Here is a 23,840-nt window from a genome sequence, read left to right on the forward strand (position 1 = left end):
CAAGAAAGGTTTCCCAAAGCAAAAGAGCACTTTGCAAACAGGTTCTAAAAAATTGTCAAAATTTCCCCGGAAATTGTAAACAAATAGATCATATGTACTATTAATGTATTCAAATTTATACAACGCTTTGAATGTATCGTTATCATTTCCACCTCAACTCATTGTTGAGGAATTCAATAACCTTGATCATAGGAAGGAATTGTATAATACTGTTGTAGATATTTATCTCACAATTCTAATGCACCAAGATCCTAATCGGATCAACTGTGGCGTTTTTGTAAGTCTGATTTAATTTAACTTCATTATTATCCAATGTATATAATTAAAAAATTTTCAAATAATGTTTGTTTTTGTACAAACATAATTTTTTCTTTCAGCGAGATAGTTTAAATGCACTAACTCTCACCTCAACAAAACAACTCACAAACTCACAAGTTATATGCTGTGCATATAATGCTTGCGTGCAATATATTTTCTTGGTTTTAGGCCTACGTGGGATACCGCCAAGTAAAAAATGGCAACGCGCAGTGGTAGTACCTTTTGGGTTGTGTGGAAATCTACCAGTAGTTTAAGAAACCACCAGTAGTTTTAGAAACCATCAGTATTTTTTTTACAATTTTAAAAGATTTTATATTGATAAAAAGATTTTGTTATGTTGTTGTTTTTTGTAATTAAAGAAAAGTCCTTATTTTTTATGGCGGGCATGATAACTCATCAATGGGCAACTTCGGAATCGATTTTAATTTTTCAAGATTTTCAACGGGTAAGTCAATACCAATGCTTGTTAAGGTTTGTAACTTTGCACATATATAATTGAAGATTTAAAAGAGAAGAAAAATAATTTGTAATTAAAGAAAATCCCGGGCATGATTTTTCACTACCAAAAACTAAGTTAAAAGAGTACATGTCTGTCTCTCGTATGAACTAGGATTATTGACTTCGCTCTAAAATTAATACACTCACAGATAAACGTGTAAAAATTTTAAATCGATTGGGTTATTAGTTTTTGAGTTATCGTGCGCGCCATTCACAACAAAATGTTTAGAGAAAAATGCGTTTTAAGTTTGAGAAGCCCTTCAGCCGTCACTTGATGCTGACACAATAAATCGGCTATATCTTCAAGAGTTCTTGAGATTTTCACTTGAAATTTTGTAGGGACATTCATTAATTAGTGTATAAACAACATTTTTGAATCCGAGAATGAGGGGGTCCCCTTAAACTTTTTTATTTATACAGTATTTTTCGGTTAATTGCACATCAAAATTTGCACACATTATGAATAGTTTGCACCGCTTAAATGAATAGTTTGTTCAATTACAGTAATCAAGTATAATTTGAACTACTAATGATTGTAATGTCAAATACAAATTACGCTTTCTCGCAGTTTTTCCTTAGCAATAAACATATGTTTTGAATTAGTAGAGGTCCCACACCTAGTCTTCTTCACAAATTATGTCAAATGTGTATGTAAAAAAAATGACAGATTATTTTTCAATTATTATTATGCAATTAAGGGGTGAAAAGTAAAAGGAAATTTATTTTTGATGAAATGCATTTTGAACCAATTAAACGGGAAAATCAATTAACAGGATTTAATTATCCGAGAAAATGTACATGTATTTTCCTATGAAATATTTTTTCCCCATCATGTGGTTCAATTAAACGTGGAAACCAATTAACAGTAGGGTCAATTTACGAAAAATACTGTACCGGCCGAAATGTTGGAAAGAATATGCCAAAATTGGACTAAGCGGATGGACCATTTGACGCGCAGTCACGAACAACATAATAATCTTCAAATATTGCATTATTTGTACCATTCTATCGATTCAAATCAATATTTCATGCACTTTTCTGAATTTTATTTTTTGATTGTGTTTAAAATAGTAACATCTAGTAGATTCATGCAGTAGATTCAACAGACTATTTAACTTTTGGCTACGATTTCTCAAAATTTCAAATGGGCTAATAAGACTACGAAATTAACTGTATTTTCACCATATTAATTTTTGCTTTTATGTCATTTTATGTTTTAATAAATTTTGATCTGAATTTTTTAATTTTCGAACATTTTTGTATATATATTTTAATAAATAAATGCATTTCTGATATGTATGAGAATAAACCAAACTTCAGGATTCCAGCTCAATTTGTACGATTTAGTACTTTTCGTACACATAAGTAAACATTCCCAAAACTACGTAAATATTCCAATCCTACACTCCGGCGGTAATGTTAATATAAAATTGCAAGATTCCAACTCGATTTGGACCTTCAACTAAAATTCTAACAAATATAGTGCCATGGCATGAAGCGGATTAAATTATCAACTATATCGTTTGGGATGTAATGCCTCTGATCATTTATTTTAATTGATTTCCAATTTCCCAAAAATTTCTCTATGCGATTAAAGTCAGGTGACTGAGAGGCCAATCAAGCACAGATAATTTTTTATTGGATATCCAATGTTTTACGACCTTAGACGTTTGCTTGGGGTCATTGTCTTATTGAAACACCCATTAAAGATACATTTCCCAAGATGCATATGGCCACATTACGTCTTCTGACCTTATAATCCATTTGATTTTATGAATTTTAGAAATTCCTTGTTCGAAAAACATTCCAATACCATAATGTTGCCTCCATCATGTCTTACAGAACCTTTTGTATATCTTGGGTTGAGACTTTCGCCTTTTGACATACACACCAGACACTTGAATTCGAACTGTGCAAATTAAATTTGATTCAACTACAAAAACACATTTCCGTTTATGAGGAAATTGTTGTATAATTCCCTTTATTTTCCGAACCACTTTTGGTGTATCGTACGTTTTCCACTCCACTATGCACTATCTTGGCGTTTCCGCTTTCTATGACACGAAATACTGTTGATTTATGGACATTATACTTTTCAGATATTTTTGGGCCCAATTGTCTACAATTTGTTTCTTAATTTGCTCATAATATAGCACTTGGTCCACACCAACAAATTTGTTACGAAATTCTCAACCAACTGAATAAAATTTCTTTGTTTTTCTTTATTAACGTCAATAGGGTCTTTTTTAGCCGATCTTTTTTTATAGATATAAAACTCTCGAAATATTACCATAGACACGGAAAAAGAAAGTGTATTAAGTAGTTGAAAATGTTTTGAGCTGGCCAAAACAATATTTTCTTGGTAAAATAACAACATATTGAAATATATAATTTTTCCAAATATAATTTAGAAGGAGGGCTTATTAAAGATTGTTTTTTTAACATAAGTAAAAATTATAAAACCACCTAAATCTGAATATCGCCTCATTTTATTGCATTGCAGTTCTAGTTCCAAATGTTTTAAGCAGTACTGTACATTTTATACTTTCCGAGATATCGGTCTTTAAAATTCGTAGCATATTTTGTTTAAAATAATTCTTACACACGCCTCTTATAGTCCATGAAAAAATATTGTTTCATAAATCAATGAAAATTTTTTCTTTATTAATCCACGCTTCCTATAGTCCATGAAAAAATATTGTTTCATAAATCAATGAACATTTTTTCTTTGTTAATCCACGCTTCCTATAGTCCATGAAAAAATATTGTTTATAAAACCACGCCTCTTATGCATAATTGCAAACGGAGTCTAGAGTGATGTATGTTATGTTCAAATTTAGACATATTTCCCACATCTAATATTTCTTCCGATTTTGTTTAAATTGTACATTAAAGCCTCTATATTTCTTTTGATTTGCACGAAGTTTAGCATAGCGTTTCGTATTAGGTCTACAATGATACGTGCTACCTTATATTTCTACCTTGGGCGGCACTATTTTTTTTCTTAAGAAAAGTTAATTATCGCTAGTGTTGACAAACCTAATTGACCAAGTGCCAAATTTGGACTGAATAAATGTACTTAGCTCGATTAAATTTTATGCAGAGATAGGCTCTGTATAATATTTATTCAAGGTCTTTTTCACATTTATAGGATTTTTTAGTTATTTGAAGTTATATAAAACAGATGCCGACTAATATAATATCGCTTTGTGCCAAGACCGGACTGTATGGCGGATGTATTAAAACCTGTCATCCAAGCTCCCGAAGTTTCTGGCGAGTCACTGTAGATATGTGTGGTCTAGAGTTGTCATGGTGGAACGCGTCACCTTTCCTGTTGGCCAATTCTGCCCGTTTCTGGTCAATTGTTTCCTTCGAACGATCCAGTTTTTGACAGTACAGATCAGTTGGCCTATTCTGTAACTTTTAACAACATTGGATAATGTTTAAATTTCTTTTGTTATTGTAAAAACAATAAAACAAACAAATGAAATTGTTGTAAAATATACAATATCGAATGTTGCTAAAAAGTTACAGAATACAGGCGCAGAACTTAGAAACAACTCGTATTAAATAATCCCCTTCTAGTCCCACCAAATGCATAGCAGAACCTTCCTGGCCGTTAGTCCTGGTTTGGCCACCGCTTAAGGTGCTTCACCTCATCTCTAGTCACCATTCGTTTAAGAAATGGGTCTATCTCATTCCGTTTGGCCAATGGTTCGCAAATGGAAATTCGATCCATCCCATTTTTTCTGGTTATTGGTGTAGCACTCAAAATTCTTGCTTCTTTTTGAATCCAGCTTTGTGTAAATTGTTTAAAACAATTTTATGGTTGATTTTTAGCTCGTGGCCGATGTTACGACTGCTAACATGCCGGTCAACTTCGATCATTCCTCCGATCATGGATTTTCATTTTCAGTAACCTAAAATATTCTTTAATAAATCCACGACTGCGTTTGCTGCACTTAGATCGAATGACGGGTATTAAGTTTTATTTACGTTTTGTTGACCAGTTTCTGATTTACGTTAGCAATCAAGGGCTAATCAGAATGTTCGCGTTGAGCGAAAAAAAATTGTTCGCTGTTTTTTGTTTGGTTCAGTTGTGATTTGCAGGGTGTTAAAATAGAAGTAAACAAAGATAACATTTGTTACATATTACAGTTTTTCTTTGACAAAAACGAAAATTCAACCCATGCATCCAAAATTGGTAAATATCTTTCTTATTTTTCTGCTCCAATCCTGATCGAAAATAGGCGATTTTCCAAAAAGAAATTTTCAAAGTTCCGCCATTTTGGTAATTTTTGTTGCGGTGTTCCAGAGAGGAGTTATCATGCCATCAAAATAATAACTTTTCTTTAATCATAAAAAACGATAGCATTTTGTAAATGATTTTTCTTCTTTTTTAATCTTCAAATAATTTGTTTGATGCTGGAAACATGGCATAAATCATGGTGTAATTATTCAAGGTAGTCTCATGCAGACAGATATTATTTCAATTGTTTCATAATTTTACTTTTGACAACATTCAGCTTTAAAAATGTATAAGAGAATATCCTCCTACTCCTTACGGACAATATATGTTCAGGCAAAAATTGCTTAATTCTTTATACTGCTTAATATTTTGAAATTTCCGTCCTCTATAATCTTTAAATATAAGTTGTAACAACCATTGCTATATCCTGAGAACAATATGCCTCAAAAAAAAATATATATACTATATAAAATTTTATTGACCAGAAGTCCAGATAAATATATACCTATAAATGCCAATCGACATGCGTATAATTTTATGAAATTTATTTTTCATTTTATTTGAATTTTATATATGAATTGCAATTTAAAAAGGGATGTCAATATCAATTTCTCAAATGAGACTACCTTCCATAATTATGCCATGAGCATAAATATAGGAGGTAGTCTCATTTGAAAAGTAGACAATGGCAATCCTTTTTAATTTGGAACTCATCTATCAATTTCAAATTGTTTGAAAAATAAATTGTATATAAATTTTTACGTACCGATTGGCATTTAAAAAAATGTGTATTTTCATAAGATTTAAGTATTTTACCTTTACCTTTTGTTTTACCTTTACCTTTTATGTATTTTACCTTTACCTTTTGTCTTTACTAAGATACATGCTAGTAAAGACATACTTATTTTTTAGCCGGTTTAATTTCACGCAATGCCTTTCTAACTTCAAACTAAAACCCTTTAGTAGAGTATCTCTAAGAATTTTGAAATAAAAATGTTCCAAACAAATCGAGGGCTAATCAAATTTTTTTTTTGTTGTGACTAAAAGCGCGTCTAGACTACAGCCTTTGTCGTGGCAATGTACATTATCTAGATTTAATTGCTAATCCAGCTCGAATCATCTCGATTTACCATACAAAATTAAATCGATTTGCTCTAAATCCTATGCTAAATCGAGATAATTTCAAACAACCCTGCTTTTGTTCCAAAAATAATCATTTCTCCTTAAAGAATGCTTTAAAATTAGTAAATATTCAAAATAAGTGTTTGGCAAAAATATGTCAGCTGCTGAAAATGTATCTTTTGTTTTCATTCAGAATAAATATTACTATAATTTAAAAGTACAAAATTTTTTAACCATTTCTGTCCTGATAGAAGCAATTTCCAACAAAATTGTGAAAATATTGATTGAAAAATTGCCACAGACATCATAGAGCAGTGAAATGTGCTGCTGACAAACTTCATTTCAATACTAGTGTAAACAGTTACGATTTCATATCTCGATTTACAAATCGAGTTGATTTAAAAGGAATAGTCTAAACATGCTTTAATAGTTAATTTTGACCGAAATTTATTTAGGGATATTTTATCAATATGAACCAAATAAATGACATGGCACAATAAATAGATGGACTACCTATGTGCCATGTCATTTATTTGGTTCATGGTAATAAAATGTCCCTAAATAAATATTAGCGCAGCTGATGTCTCCATTAACTGTCAAAGTGGGTAATTTCTACTTGATTTCGATGGGCATTTCTGATGATATATATAATGCATATTTGATGAGTCTCATATGCAATTTATCGAACGTTATTAATGTCGTTCGATAATACAACATGAAAATGGATCGCAACGGATTCACAACAAGAAGAAATTATCAAAATAAAAAAGATAACTAGAGTACTGAGATGTAATGGCGCGATTATACTATATGGCCAAATCGAGCTCAGTTCACCATACATAATCAAATCCACTCAATATGCCGTAAACCTATGCCAAATCCAGATTACTTCTAATAAAACCGACTGTTGCACCAGAAAAATAATTACTTCTCCTAAAAATATGCTTGAAAATATATAATATGATTTAAAATATGTACCTCACGAAAATATGACCAATTATTTCTTAAGGGACTGCATATGGTATTTTTTGTACCTTCCACCATAGTATAGAGGCTATATTAGTTTTGTTTTTCCGTTTGTAACGCATCGAAATAATAATTTCCGACCCTATAAAGTATACATATTATTGAGCAGCATATTATTGATCATCATAAAATTCTATGACGATTTAAGCATGTCCGTCTGTCCGTCTGCCTATTGTAATCACTCTAGCGTCTAAACGAATTGAGATAAATCGCCAAAATTTTGCATAGATTTTGTCAAGGCAGGTCAAGTTCGAAGACGGGATATATCGGTCCACGTTTAGGCATAGTCCCATATAAGGGTACCCCTCCCCCCCCAATTTTCGGTATTTTGAGATTCTTGATCTCGTTTTTCAACTGAATTCCCTGAAATTTGGTACATCGAGTTCTTATTGGGTAGCAAATTTTCCCCACCAAAAATTATAAATATAGGTTCATTTTTTCGGATAGTCCCCATATAAGGGTACTTGAAATTTGGTACTTTGAGTTCTTATTGGGTAACAAATTATTAATATTCGCCCCCTTTTTGGGGTAGCCCCCATATAACCCCCTTTTTTATATTAAACTAGTTATCTGATTTTTTCTGCGTTTTGAGTTTTGTTGTAAGACTCTGTTGTAACCATTTCATCTTAGGTTCGATAATTAACCTTATATATATATATATATATATTCATATATATGAACTGTAACCCGCCCCTGTGTGGGAGGTACCAGAAGGGGTGGACCGATATTCCCCATGTTCGAACTTGAACGAATTTTGGAAGAAATAATAAGATGGGCAAAGTTTAGATAAAATCAAAAATTTTTGAAACAAATTTGGTCCAAAAAAACATGGGGTCTAGGACCAATATTTAGAACCATAATCGGTTTGTAGAAATGACGGTATAGGTACACTTTTTGGTATGTTCCCTATATTTGAATTTCAAGTACCTGTGGAGGGTATCCAAAGTTCGGCCCGGCCGAACTTAACGCTTTGTCTCTTGTTTAAAATGATTAACAGAATGATTTTTTGTACCCAGGATTAATGCAACAGTCCTAAATAGAATATGAACAAAATATTGCGTCGATACATCCTTGCATTCGAGAGGTACAATACAAACTTTCAGGAAAGTAAATGTACAATATCAAAATAACCAAATGCAATACCTACGAAAATATCATGTTATGTTATTCTAATAAATAATAAAATAATTGTAATAGTACAAATCGAATACGAAGCGATTTAAATAATTTGTACTGTATATACAAATAGGTACTGCATTCATTTGCCTTCTTTTGTATGTGCAAAAGCACATAACTTGACAAAAATTTGAATTTTTAGGTTATTCTTTTGATATGATTGCATATTGATATATGTAGTCCATAATATATATATCTACAAGCTGCCTGTTAAATATAAGCTCCAAAACATGATGTTTACCTTTGGGAAAAATTGGGCCATAAAACGTTAAGGGTTATTTTTAATACATATATAAGGTCATACCCGATACATATTCTGAAAGTACTTTCAATGTCCTTTCCAACAGTGTACGGAAAAGTGACTCACTCTCCCCCGTTTTCGCACAGTGGGTCCCAACATTTTACTATACATTTTTTCTTATATATTTTAATAAAGGGACCGTATATGGATATTTTTTATATATTTAGAGCCATACCCGATACATATTCTGAAAGTCCTTTCAATATCCTTTCCAACGGTGTATTGAAATGTGACTCACCCTCGCCCGTTTTTGCACAGTGGGTCCCGGCTTTTTCCTTTATATAAAAAATAATTAATGACATCAAATTCAAAAAGTTTTTATTATAATAACGATATTACAAACGTAAAAAAATAATGTGTCACACAACAAATATATAATACATAACATATATATATAGATACATTTTTGTTATATGTACAATTATGAACTTATAATAAAATATAAAACACATGCATAATAATATATAATAAAACATAAACGCATTAACAAAACAAAAAGTTATTTAAAGTACATTAGTTACATACATATATGAACACAATTTAAATAAAAATACATAAAAAGCATAAATGAATGCATAAAAATTAATATGATATGAAACGCTATGTTAAAGAATTCCGTGGATTATGATTTCTTCCCCATATTTATTCCACCACCATTAAGTTTTCCCAACAATTGATAAATGCAAAGTATAAAAATGATTAGTTTTTAAACTTTTAGGAGGAAGTAAATTCAGTGTCGTACTTATTTCGATATATCTTCCTTTTCATTTTGTTTTGATTAACCTATAAAACAAGTAATAAATGTGGGATAAAAACTATTTGTTTATATGTGACTTATAAATCGAGAAAATATAATGTATTAAAAACAACACAATTTGCAGAAAAAATGCAAAATATGAATTGAAAGAATATATATATATATTTTTTTCAGGAGAAAGATAATTTAATACAATCTATGATCTATAACAAAAAGTCGGAGAATTTCTAAATATAATTTTTAGTAAAATTGTACATAAATATATTTCCAATTTGTTACCTTTTTAAGGCGAGGAAACTAACATTTGATGAATACCTAAGTCGAACCAAACAATTTTGGGTTCGCAATAAGTGCTTCAATTGCTTGGAGGAAATTATTGATGTGTTCGGTTATAGAGAAAAGGAATCAGACGAAGACTTTAATGGCCAGGTAAATAGAAATATCAATGCAGTACATTGCACAAAATGGCGAAGAATTATCGAAAGTGCCGATTCTCAAAAAATACGTAGTGTATCATCCGCAGATAGCTCTTTTCACAAATTGGTACATATTTGCTTTAATGATAGTGAGCTTGACTTGAACAAACCTTCGAATGAAGATACCATTTTACAAAATACAATTAAAAATGTAAGATTTTCACAAGAAAATGTCACCATTACAAGAACTTCTTTCTCAGTTCAAGATGTTCAACCTGGTGAATTACCAGTTATTGAGCACATTACCGTAGTTAATGAGCATTCAATGAATATAATTTCGGGTTCTAATAATTCAACACAAAATGAGAGACAAGTTAAATCCGTTTCATTTGTAGAAAATGCCGCAAATAGCGGAACATGTATTTCTCAAGTAAACAATTTCACTACTTCTCATAAAGTTGTAACTTCTGAACAAGAAATTTATATTATGGATGCCAAAAACAACAAATCCTCTGATAATGACATAGCCAACAGTATACAGTCAAAAGAAAGTCTTCATTCAAAACTGAAAATTTCAAGTGGAAGAAACCACAAATTTTGAACGTGGTATTTTCAGATGCACAATACAGAAATCTTAATTAATATTACGACAGACACAATGTTATGAAAAAAAAATTAAAATAGATGACAGCCCAAATGTAGGTGTGGTAATTTCAAATGAAACTAAAAATGTTTCAAATGAAACTTTCACATATAGGGCGATATGGAATTAATGAGAGGGAAATATTTGTTTATCTCAACACTGTACTCGGAAGATGAAATTTTAATTAGAAAATTCTTAAAGGACTTGCTATGTTTGAAATATCAAACCATTAATAATTATTGTCCCTTAAATTATTATTCAAATCGTTTTAATAAAAACGACGTGTTAATTTTGTATGCCAAATGTCAATATTATGATAATAGTTGGGGCAAATAAATATTCAAAATCGACCCGAAAAAGTGGAAAAATTAGTTATTCTAACACACTAAATAACAGTGGTACATCCACCATTGCTTAAACATCACCAGCTTCGCGGGGTTCGGCGAATGATATCAAGAATCGAAATTCAAAATTTCAATGCACGCAATTTTAAAAATTTAAATTATTTGTTCAATCTGGGCTCCTGAATAATATAAAATAAGGGATGCATAATCCGTAAGCTTGATCCAGACTCTAAACAAGTCTACCCACATAGCATTGTTATGCATATAACAGAAAGTAGAAGCAGAGGCCTTTTTGAGTAGTCATTACAAAGGAGATGTGTCCAGATTTCTTCTATATCTAGAAACATACTGTTGCAAAATGGTATGCGCTGCGTATAGTAAAGCGGGTTTGCACAGATTGGAGTTGGGCTTCAATATATGTGATAGCCTCATTCAATAAAGGCACTAACATATGCACAATAGAAAACTATTTGAAACAGTGCTATGTTAATTCCTTTAAAAACAAACCACGTAAACAATTTTGCAACTATGTTGTGGTCACTTCATGAAAATTGTAGCACAAGATATTAGAAGATTTTACAAAGATGAAAACGCGAAACAATTTCTAAAACAACAATTTCATTTCGCCAATTTCATATTTATTATTGTGAAGAATTTGCCAATATAATACTAACAAAGTATGCCCAAATGTCCCTCTATGGTCAAACTTGATGGGGTCGCTTTGTTGACAAAGAAAATATTAGCGTCACTAATAGTCCAGCAGAATGCCATTTTAATATTATAAAAAAATTGTATAGGGTCAAAAACATAACACCATCGTAATATGTTCGTCAATCATATGTTGGCGTAGTTGCGACAATAAAAGACGTAGAAAACATATTCCTGAAGAATTCATCTGATTCACAGAAATAAGTGACACTTATCCAATCAAACCAGAAAAGGAAGAGATAAGTGTACGGATAGACGTTGAATTAAAAAAAAATGACACAACATACATTGAAGCCAAAGAGGATCAACCGTGAAGGAAATGTGGGGTGTTGTATCGCCTTTGTCTCCTATTGTGGCGACATGTCTCCATATTTTCTACAACTTGTCTACATATCAGGTAATAAGAAGAAGCATTTGTCATGATAACAACCAACTGACCATGGTTATGCTTCTTCTTATTTTTATTGGAAATAATTTTGGCGGCAATAGACTGAAATTTTGTTAAAAACGCGAGTTTAAAGTGATTAAACGTGATTGGATAATTAATTGGCGAAGAAAACAATTTGTGCAAAAGAAATTATAAAACTATTGACTTACCACTGACCGTGTCCACATATGTGACGCTGTGTCTATATCGACAAACTACTGACTTACTACTGACCATGTCACTAGTTCATTCTCAATGAAAGCACATGTTAAATGTCAATAGAAAAATTCATTGTGTTCGGTATAGTCGGTCAATAGTATTGGTGACAATGTCAATAGTAAGTCAGTAGTGATTTACTGTAGACATTTCATACAGGGAAATTAAACAACAATACATAGACAATTTAGTAAGCAATCAGTTTGTCAAAAGTTTTTTAAAGAATTTCGAAAACGACCTCGGAAATTAATAGATCGATAGATCTATACGTGGTCCTTCGAGCCTTTTAAAACGAATTAGCGGCCTAGATTTGCCATTAAATACCATTTTTTTTTTCAAAAATCTTCAAAAATTTAAAAAATAAATATTTGTTGAGCAAAACTTTATTAAAGCCTACTTAAAAACTACTATTAAAGCCTACTTAAAATTTTGAACTTCTCTCTATTTTTATAATAAAGCAGAAAGTTACCCGAAGGCACAATAGACCCAAATAATATTACAATAAATAATAAAATTCCATAAAAATATATAAAAAATAAAAAATATACAAATATATAAAAAAAAATGTTGCGGAATTGGAGTTTGAATCCGCACGGGATCAATACCAATTAACAAAATCGAACTTAATGGATGCTGTGAAAAAGAGGTCTCTTCCAAAGTCCACCAGTTCAGGACGAGAAGACCAAACAAATGCTTCACTTTTTCATAGTTCGGTCATGTATCCCCCAACTAGCACATTTGACGTGTCAGAAGTGTAAATTAAAGTCCCTCCATGTGATACAAAAGACTTCCACGGAAGCTATGAAGAATGGCCCACCTTTAGGGACATGTTTATGGCCATATATGGCAATCACCCCAGACTGACACCAGCACAAAAATTATATCACATAAAAAATAAAACTAAAGGTGAAGCTGGCAGGATTGTAGACAGATTCTCTTTGTCAGATCTAAACTTTTTATTAGCATGGGACGCACTAAAGAAACGCTACGAAAACAAGCGAGTTTTGGTAGACAACCAATTTCGAATTTTATTCGAAAGAGCTCCGGCAAAAAAACGAAAATAACGCAGACATAACAAGGATCCTATTAACAATCAGGGATTGTCTCGCAATTTTGAAAGCACACGACATCAGTGTGGGCGAGTGGGATCCATTTTTAATATACCTTTGTTCGACAAGACCTCCAATAGAAACTTTGACACAAGCCAAGAATGTGTCAGTATGCATAGATGTATGCAATACAGGAAAAAACATCATACGAAACTGCATCTAACGAACAATTCGCAACAGCAATTGAGTGCTAATATCGTCGCGCGTGAAAACAATTACATTCAATCCCAAACAGAAACACATTTCACTACTGACGAATCAAGCAGTGAGTTGCCATGCTCATCGAGAGCAGCGTCTGGTACAAACGTTCAAACTCTAGCAACAATTAACCACGATGGCGTTATGTTACCAACTGCTTTAGTTCAAATTATGAATTCGGGACAAAAATTCACAATAGTAACAAATGCAAATAAATCTTGTTATATTAAATTATGTGCCGACAAAACACCTTTCGAACTGGAATTAGAATTATAGTGGTACGAAACCTAACTAGTTTACTGCCAAATAGATCTCTTCCAAACACAAACACTAACGAAATACAAGATTTAAAACCAGCTGACCCAGGGTTTGCGGTGTCAGCTCAAATAGATATGTTGATGGGAAGTGGTGTTCTTCCATCAATAATGCTAAATGGTATCAAAAAATGTGCTAGGCAATATGATAGCACAAAACTCAATATACGGTTGGTATATATACGGACCAATTGCATACGACAGTATGGCATTGGCTACAGTCGAAGTATCTTCGAAACGTAAAAAAGGAGACATAGGCGTATTATTACGAAAATTCTGGGAACAAGAGGAAGTCGAACGGGCTCCTATTCCCACCGTAGAAGATGAGTATTGTGAAGACTTCTACAAGAAAACAACGTGCCGTCGACCGGACGGTTGATATGAAGTAAAATTGCCGTTTAAAAAAGAATATCCACAAACCATGTTTTTAGAATCGTTTCGATTCAAGGCTATACGCCAATATGGAAAAAAGGTTAAATAAAGACAAAGTACATATCACTGGGCATATGAAACGATGTATGCCAAGAGAAATAAAGAATGGTGAAAAGTACTGCTCATACTACTTGCCGCATCATGCAGTTTTTCGCCCTGAAAGTATGAGCACAAAAGTTAGAGTATTTTCATTTTCATTGAATGATGTTCTATATACAGGCCCAACGTTACAAAACGGTTTAACGTCTGTAATTTTAAATTGGCGGTTATATAAATATGTATTTAATGGTGACATTGAGATGTCCCGTCAAATATTTGTACACGAGTCTGATATACCGTATCCGAGAATATTGTTTACATGAAATGAAACCGCACAAATCGAAGATTCCGAAATAAACACCGTCACATTTGGTATTAACTGTGCGCCATTCCTGGCAATAAGAACGATCATACAATCGAATCCGCAATACAAGCACAACATGAAATAAAAGAAACATTGAAATCGGCCGGATTTCTATTAAAAAAAAAATGACAGCAAATCACCCAAACCTTCTGGCGTATATAACTCCTCAAGATTTATTAAAAGAGAAATTGCTAAAAATCGAAGACAATAGCACTATAAAAACTCTGGGCATTTTTCATACAAAACGGAGTCACTCTCGGTGGCTGAAAATGTGACAAAACGAAAAATGTTGTCAAATGTGTCCAAATTATTAGTGATTTACTGTAGACATTTCATACAGAGAAATTAAACAACAATACATAGTCAATTTAGTAAGCAATCAGTTTGTCTAAAGTTTTTTAAAGAATTTCGAAAACGACCTCGGAAATTAATAGATCGATAGAATCTATACATGGTCCTTCGAGCCTTTTAAAACGAATTAGCGGCCTAGATTTGCCATTAAATACCATTTTTTTTTTCAAAAATCTTCAAAAAAATTTTCTTTCCAAAAAATTTTTTTTTATTCTACATCAATGTTGACATTTCCCTGTTTACAATATTTCATACCGTTTTGTTTTGTTGCAATAGTGACATACGTTTAAAGAGTAACCGATACCGAATACTCTTGCTCACATTAATGCGATAGTCCAATTAGTGAACACGTAACATACGTAAACAGCCAAAACGCAACAAACGTTTCTAAACGTAACACACGTAATTAAACGTAACGCACGTTAGTGGAAATTGCATTACATTATATTGCATTCCATTTCTATAATAAAAACAAATAAAAATTAAATAAAAATATTAGAAATAAAATAAAAGTAACAATAATAAATATAATTACAAACAATACCTAATCATAATATAAAATAATAATAAGATTGCTCTCAAAATTTAAAAAATAAATATTTGTTGAGCAAAACTTTATTAAAGCCTACTTAAAAACTACTATTAAAGCCTACTTAAAATTTTGAACTTCTCTCTATTTTTATAATAAAGCAGAAAGTTACCCGAAGGCACAATAGACCCAAATAATATTACAATAAATAATAAAATTCCATAAAAATATATAAAAAATAAAAAATATACAAATATATAAAAAAAAATGTTGCGGAATTGGAGTTTGAATCCGCACGGGATCAATACCAATTAACAAAATCGAACTTAATGGATGCTGTGAAAAAGAGGTCTCTTCCAAAGTCCACCAGTTCAGGACGAGAAGACCAAACAAATGCTTCACTTTTTCATAGTTCGGTCATGTATCCCCCAACTAGCACATTTGACGTGTCAGAAGTGTAAATTAAAGTCCCTCCATGTGATACAAAAGACTTCCACGGAAGCTATGAAGAATGGCCCACCTTTAGGGACATGTTTATGGCCATATATGGCAATCACCCCAGACTGACACCAGCACAAAAATTATATCACATAAAAAATAAAACTAAAGGTGAAGCTGGCAGGATTGTAGACAGATTCTCTTTGTCAGATCTAAACTTTTTATTAGCATGGGACGCACTAAAGAAACGCTACGAAAACAAGCGAGTTTTGGTAGACAACCAATTTCGAATTTTATTCGAAAGAGCTCCGGCAAAAAAACGAAAATAACGCAGACATAACAAGGATCCTATTAACAATCAGGGATTGTCTCGCAATTTTGAAAGCACACGACATCAGTGTGGGCGAGTGGGATCCATTTTTAATATACCTTTGTTCGACAAGACCTCCAATAGAAACTTTGACACAAGCCAAGAATGTGTCAGTATGCATAGATGTATGCAATACAGGAAAAAACATCATACGAAACTGCATCTAACGAACAATTCGCAACAGCAATTGAGTGCTAATATCGTCGCGCGTGAAAACAATTACATTCAATCCCAAACAGAAACACATTTCACTACTGACGAATCAAGCAGTGATTTGCCATGCTCATCGAGAGCAGCGTCTGGTACAAACGTTCAAACTCTAGCAACAATTAACCACGATGGCGTTATGTTACCAACTGCTTTAGTTCAAATTATGAATTCGGGACAAAAATTCACAATAGTAACAAATGCAAATAAATCTTGTTATATTAAATTATGTGCCGACAAAACACCTTTCGAACTGGAATTAGAATTATAGTGGTACGAAACCTAACTAGTTTACTGCCAAATAGATCTCTTCCAAACACAAACACTAACGAAATACAAGATTTAAAACCAGCTGACCCAGGGTTTGCGGTGTCAGCTCAAATAGATATGTTGATGGGAAGTGATGTTCTTCCATCAATAATGCTAAATGGTATCAAAAAATGTGCTAGGCAATATGATAGCACAAAACTCAATATACGGTTGGTATATATACGGACCAATTGCATACGACAGTATGGCATTGGCTACAGTCGAAGTATCTTCGAAACGTAAAAAAGGAGACATAGGCGTATTATTACGAAAATTCTGGGAACAAGAGGAAGTCGAACGGGCTCCTATTCCCACCGTAGAAGATGAGTATTGTGAAGACTTCTACAAGAAAACAACGTGCCGTCGACCGGACGGTTGATATGAAGTAAAATTGCCGTTTAAAAAAGAATATCCACAAACCATGTTTTTAGAATCGTTTCGATTCAAGGCTATACGCCAATATGAAAATATGGAAAAAAGGTTAAATAAAGACAAAGCGCTTGCAAACACGAATAGAGACATTTTAAATGAGTACATATCACTGGGCATATGAAACGATGTATGCCAAGAGAAATAAAGAATGGTGAAAAGTACTGCTCGTACTACTTGCCGCATCATGCAGTTTTTCGCCCTGAAAGTATGAGCACAAAGGTTAGAGTAGTGTTTAATGGATCATGGAAAACAAATAGTTCATTTTCATTGAATGATGTTCTATATACAGGCCCAACGTTACAAAACGATTTAACGTCTGTAATTTTAAATTGGCGGTTATATAAATATGTATTTAATGGTGACATTGAAGATGTACCGTCAAATATTTGTACACGAGTCTGATATACCGTATCCGAGAATATTGTTTACATGAAATGAAACCGCACAAATCGAAGATTCCGAAATAAACACCGTCACATTTGGTATTAACTGCAATAAGAACGTTATTGCAGCTGGCCACAGAATGGCAAATTCCGGGCATATAAGAAATATACGACATATTAGCAGGCGGTCATACAATCGAATCCGCAATACAAGCACAACATGAAATAAAAGAAAAATTGAAATCGGCCGGATTTCTATTAAAAAAAAAATGACAGCAAATCACCCAAACCTTCTGGCGTATATAACTCCTCAAGATTTATTAAAAGAGAAATTGCTAAAAATCGAAGACAATAGCGCTATAAAAATTCTGGGCATTCGATGAATGCAAAATCTGACACATTTTCATACAAAACGGAGTCACTCTCGGTGGCTGAAAATGTGACAAAAAGAAAAATGTTGTCAAATGTGTCCAAATTATTTGACCCCGCCGGATGGTTAGCTCCGATAATCATACAAGCGAAGATACTTTTACAGGATCTATGGCTGGATGGGGTCGACTGGGACAGCAAAGTTTTCGAATCCATTAATTCGAAATGGAAATCATTTGTCAAACAGTTTAGGGGAATAGAATCCATAAAGGTACCAAGGTGGGTACAATACAATCCGGACTGCAATATTCAGTTGCATGGGTTCTGCGATGCCTCTGAAAGCTTATTGCGCAACACTTCAATAAATTTGTGGACCGACTCAACAATAGTGCTAGCTTGGTTGAAAAAACGCCCTTCTGATTGGAACACGTATGTCGCAAATCGTGCGACGGATATAATAGAAAATGTACCGACCGCGAAGTGGAGACACGTAGCGTCAGAGTGTAACCCCGCCGATTTAGGTACGAGGAGATGTAGCTCGGACGATCTATCACAAAGTTCTCTTTGGTGGAATGGTCCAAAATGGCTTCTAAGCCCATCGACTAATTGGCCAGAATCGAATTTCGAATTGGTAAATCCACCGGAAGCAAAGAGGACTCTAGCACATTGCACAGACATAAAAAAAGAGGTTTGGATGACATAAAATTTTTCGAAAAATACTCCTCATATGAAAAGTCCATACGCGTTATTGCATACATGTATAGATTCATTAACAGAGCTAAACATATATCAAAGCCACAGGAAACTAACGATTTAACGCAAAAGGAAATTGAATCTTCAAAAAAATATATATTAATCAAGCTTACGCAGAAGCTACATTAAAAAGAAGAGTGTATGGACATAGAGAGTAAAAAATCCGTCTCACGCGAAAGTAAAGTAAACCCCTTTATAGATAGCGATGGTTTATTAAGAGTGAATGGACGTTTAGCAAACACGAATCTGCCATATGACGAACGCTTCCCTATTATCTTACCGACAGATAATAGGGTGCGCAACTGTAATGCAGTAGGCAATTGCAGGATATGTCGGGAACGGCACCACACGCTATTGCATCCCAACAACCAGCGGCAGTTCGACAACAAACACCAGCAGCCTCAGCGGTTCAGCAACAAGCCCGCACAGAAGCCCAACAATAATCAACCACAGCAGCCCAAAGGCAATCTCCCACAGCGGAACAACAACAACAGGTTCACTCATCGGAACAACCCGCCACAGAGGTCTAGCAACCCACCTAAGAGGCCAAACAACAACCCGCCACAGAGGTCTAGCAACCCACCTCAGAGGCCAAACAATAACAACAACCCCCCCTCAGAGGCCAAACAACAACAAGAACCCCCCTCAGAGACCAAACAAACCCCCCACAACGATCAAAAAACTCAACCCCTAAGAAGGCCGAAACCCAACAACAACAAAAATCTTCCGTAGCGGATCGGCTAAAAATCCCAAAACAGGAGCCTACTGAAACCATCGAGTCGCAAACGACCAATAGGTTGCTGACAGAAAATGCGAACCAAATGAAGGTCCTGGTAGCGGCAGTGAAGGTTGCACCAGTGCAAGGGGCGGAGGATGTTGATGGCCGCACGGCCATCAAGCTGTACGTGGGTACCACACCGATGAACACCGATAAAATTCCATAAAAATATATAAAAAATAAAATATATACAAATAATAAAAATTAAATTAAATAAATTGTGCAAGGTTCCACTTCGACATGGAGAATTTAATGGGAGCATGTGCTAAAATATTAGATATGTCCGAAAACGATATGTCAGATTCGCTGATAGAAACAAAATTAGAATCATTAGATGAAGACTGGCATAATGTAAGTACTGCCTATGAAAACGTCTATCTTGCCGATGACAAGGCATTCGATGATGATTTTAAAAATGTTGCGAAATTGGAGTTTGAATCCGCACGGGATCAATACCAATTAACAAAATCGAACTTAATGGAAGTTGTGAAAAAGAGGTCTCTTCCAAAGTCCACCAGTTCAGGACGAGAAGACATTTGTTTGGTCTTCACTTTTTCATAGTTCGGTCATGTATCCCCCAACTACCACATTTGACATGTCAGAAGTGTATATTAAAGTTCCTCCATGTGATACAAAAGACTTCCACGGAAGCTATGAAGAATGGCCCTCCTTTAGGGACATGTTTATGGCCATATATGGCAATCACCCCAGACTGACACCAGCACAAAAATTATATCACATACAAAATAAAACTAAAGGTGAAGCTGGCAGGATTGTAGACAGATTCTCATTGTAGACAACCAATTTCGAATTTTAGAAAGAGCGCCGGCAAAAAACGAAAATAACGCAGACATAACAAGGATCCTATTAACAATCAGGGATTGTCTCGCAATTTTGAAAACACACGACATCAGTGTGGGCGAGTGGGATCCAATTTTAATATACCTTTGTTCGACAAAACTTCCAATAGAAACTTTGACACAAGTTAAGAATGTGTCAGTATGCATAGATGTATGCAATACACGAAAAAACATCATACGAAACTGCATCAAACGAACAATTCGCAACAGCAATCGAGTGCTAATATCGTCGCGCGTGAAAACAATTACATTCAATCCCAAACAGAAACACATTTCACTACTGACGAATCAAGCAGTGAGTTTCCATGCTCATCGCGAGCAGCGTCTGGTACAAACGTTCAAACACTAGCAACAATTAACCACGATGGCGTTATGTTACCAACTGCTTTAGTTCAAATTATGAATTCAGGACAAAAATTCACAATAGTAACAAATGCAAATAAATCTTGTTATATTAAATTATGTGCCGACAAAACACCTTTCGAACTGGAATTAGAATTATAGTGGTACGAAACCTAACTAGTTTACTGCCAAATAGATCTCTTCCAAACACAAACACTAACGAAATACAAGATTTAAAACTAGCTGACCCAGGGTTTGCGGTGTCAGCTCAAATATATATGTTGATGGGAAGTGATGTTCTTCCATCAATAATTCTAAATGGTATATTGCATACGACAGTATGGCATTGCCTAGAGTCGAAGTATCTTCGAAACGTGAAGAAGGAGACATAGGCGTATTATTACGAAAATTCTGGGAACAAGACGAAGTCGAATGGGCTCCTATTCCCACCGTAGAAGATGAGTATTGTGAAGACTTCTACAAGAAAACAACGTGCCGTCGACCGGACGGTTGATATGAAGTAAAATTGCCGTTTAAAAAAGAATATCCACAAACCATGTTTTTAGAATCGTTTCGATTCAAGGCTATACGCCAATATGAAAATATGGAAAAAAGGAAAAAAGGCTTAAACGAAAAGACATTTTAAAAGTACATATCACTGGGCATATGAAACGATGTATGCCAAGAGAAATAAAGAATGGTGAAAAGTACTGCTCGTACTACTTGCCGCATCATGCAGTTTTTCGCCCTGAAAGTATGAGCACAAAGGTTAGAGTAGTGTTTAATGGATCATGGAAAACAAATAGTTCGTTTTCATTGAATGATGTTCTATATACAGGCCCAACGTTACAAAACGATTTAACGTCTGTAATTTTAAATTGCCGGTTATATAAATATGTATTTAATGGTGACATTGAGAAGATGTACCGTCAAATATCTGTACACGAGTCTGATATACCGTATCCGAGAATATTGTTTAGACGAAATGAAACCGCACAAATCGAAGATTCCGAAATAAACACCGTCACATTTGGTATTAACTGTGCGCCATTCCTGGCAATAAGAACGTTATTGCAGCTGGCCACAGAATGGCAAATTGAGCGGCCGCTAGCTACAAATATACTTAAAACAGAAATATATGTCGACGACATATTAGCAGGCGGTCATACAATCGAATCCGCAATACAAGCACAACATGAAATAAAAGAAACATTGAAATCGGCCGGATTTCTATTAAAAAAATGACAGCAAATCACCCAAACCTTCTGGCGTATATAACTCCTCAAGATTTATTAAAAGAGAAATTGCTAAAAATCGAAGACAATAGCGCTATAAAAATTCTGGGCATTCGATGAATGCAAAATCTGACACATTTTCATACAAAACGGAGTCACTCTCGGTGGCTGAAAATGTGACAAAAAGAAAAATGTTGTCAAATGTGTCCAAATTATTTGACCCCGCCGGATGGTTAGCTCCGATAATCATACAAGCGAAGATACTTTTACAGGATCTATGGCTGGATGGGGTCGACTGGGACAGCAAAGTTTTCGAATCCATTAATTCGAAATGGAAATCATTTGTCAAACAGTTTAGGGGAATAGAATCCATAAAGTTACCAAGGTGGGTACAATACAATCCGGACTGCAATATTCAGTTGCATGGGTTCTGCGATGCCTCTGAAAGCTTATTGCGCAACACTTCAATAAATTTGTGGACCGACTCAACAATAGTGCTAGCTTGGTTGAAAAAACACCCTTCTGATTGGAACACGTATGTCGCAAATCGTGCGACGGATATAATAGAAAATGTACCGACCGCGAAGTGGAGACACGTAGCGTCAGAGTGTAACCCCGCCGATTTAGGTACGAGGAAATGTAGCTCGGACGATCTATCACAAAGTTCTCTTTGGTGGAATGGTCCAAAATGGCTTCTAAGCCCATCGACTAATTGGCCAGAATCGAATTTCGAATTGGTAAATCCACCGGAAGCAAATAGGGCTCTAGCACATTGCACAGACATAAAAAAAGAGGTTTGGATGACATACAAATTTTCGAAAAATACTCCTCATATGAAAAGTCCATACGCGTTATTGCATACATGTATAGATTCATTAACAGAGCAAAACATATATCAAAGCCACAGGAAACTAACGATTTAACGCAAAAGGAAATTGAATCTTCAACAAAAAAAAAAAAATATTAATCAAGCTTACGCAGAAGATACATTACAAAGAAGAGTGTATGGACATAGAGAGTAAAAAATCCGTCTCACGCGAAAGTAAACCCCTTTATAAACGATGGTTTATTAAGAGTGAATGGACGTTTAGCAAACACGAATCTGCCATATGACGAACGCTTCCCTATTATCTTACCGACAGAATCGAAATTATGCCATAATTTCATTCAATTTGCTCATATAATATTAATTCTCGCGGACATAAAACTTATGATGACAACAATACGAAGTCTGTTTTATGTCCCTCGATCAAGAAGAGCGGTTAAGAAATGCATTAACAATTACATAATATGCGTACGGCACAAAAAACGTATCAAGTCGCAACTTTTGGCAGCATTACCGTTAGAACGTACAATGCTAACGTTGCCATTTACACACACAGGTGTAGACTTTGCAGGACAGTTTCAGGTAAAGTCAGGAAACCGCAAAAATTCGCCACATCAAAAGGCGTATGCATGCATATTCATTTGTTTCCCCACTAAAGCCATACATCTAGAAGCATATACAAGCTTAAGGTCCGACGCCTTCTTAGCATCTTTCGCTAGATTCATTAGAAGAAGGGGTTTGCAAAAATGTGTTACATCGGATAACGACACCAATTTCGTGGGAGCAAGGAAGGAATTTGACATCTTCCTCAAGATATCATCCAAATCAGTCTCAGAAAAGTATGCTTTAAGAGGCTTTGAATGGAAATTCATTCCGCACGGCTCGCCTCAAATGGTTGGTTTGTGGGAGGCCGGCGTAAAGAGCTTCAAAGCGCACTTCAGAAAGGTAGTCGGACAACAAAAGTACAATTTCGAGGAGTTCAAGACAATTCTTGTAAGAAT

The 23,840-nt window shown here is 34.2% G+C and overlaps 1 protein-coding gene across 1 annotated transcript; it reads left to right on the forward strand.

Annotated features, from left to right (window-relative positions):
• Positions 1-17,006: 17,006 nt before the first annotated feature.
• LOC133326729 (circumsporozoite protein-like) lies at positions 17,007-19,530 on the forward strand. Its single transcript, XM_061535343.1, has 2 exons — positions 17,007-17,235; positions 19,085-19,530. Exons 1-2 carry the CDS (start codon positions 17,007-17,009, stop codon positions 19,528-19,530), a joined length of 675 nt encoding a protein of 224 aa, XP_061391327.1.
• The last annotated feature ends 4,310 nt before the right edge of the window (positions 19,531-23,840 follow it).

This window comes from Musca vetustissima, unplaced genomic scaffold, assembly GCF_032173495.1.
Source record: "Musca vetustissima isolate MV318-11 ecotype Yass unplaced genomic scaffold, APGP_CSIRO_Mvet_v1 utg6875, whole genome shotgun sequence".
Lineage (NCBI taxonomy): Eukaryota > Metazoa > Arthropoda > Insecta > Diptera > Muscidae > Musca > Musca vetustissima.

Coding starts and splice junctions, on each gene's coding strand:
- LOC133326729 (XM_061535343.1), top strand. CDS start 17,007: ATGATAGCACAAAACTCAATATACGGTTGGTATATATACGGACCAATT. Junction 17,236..19,084: donor AACGTGCCGTCGACCGGACG/GTTGATATGAAG, acceptor TCTTACCGACAG/ATAATAGGGTGCGCAACTGT.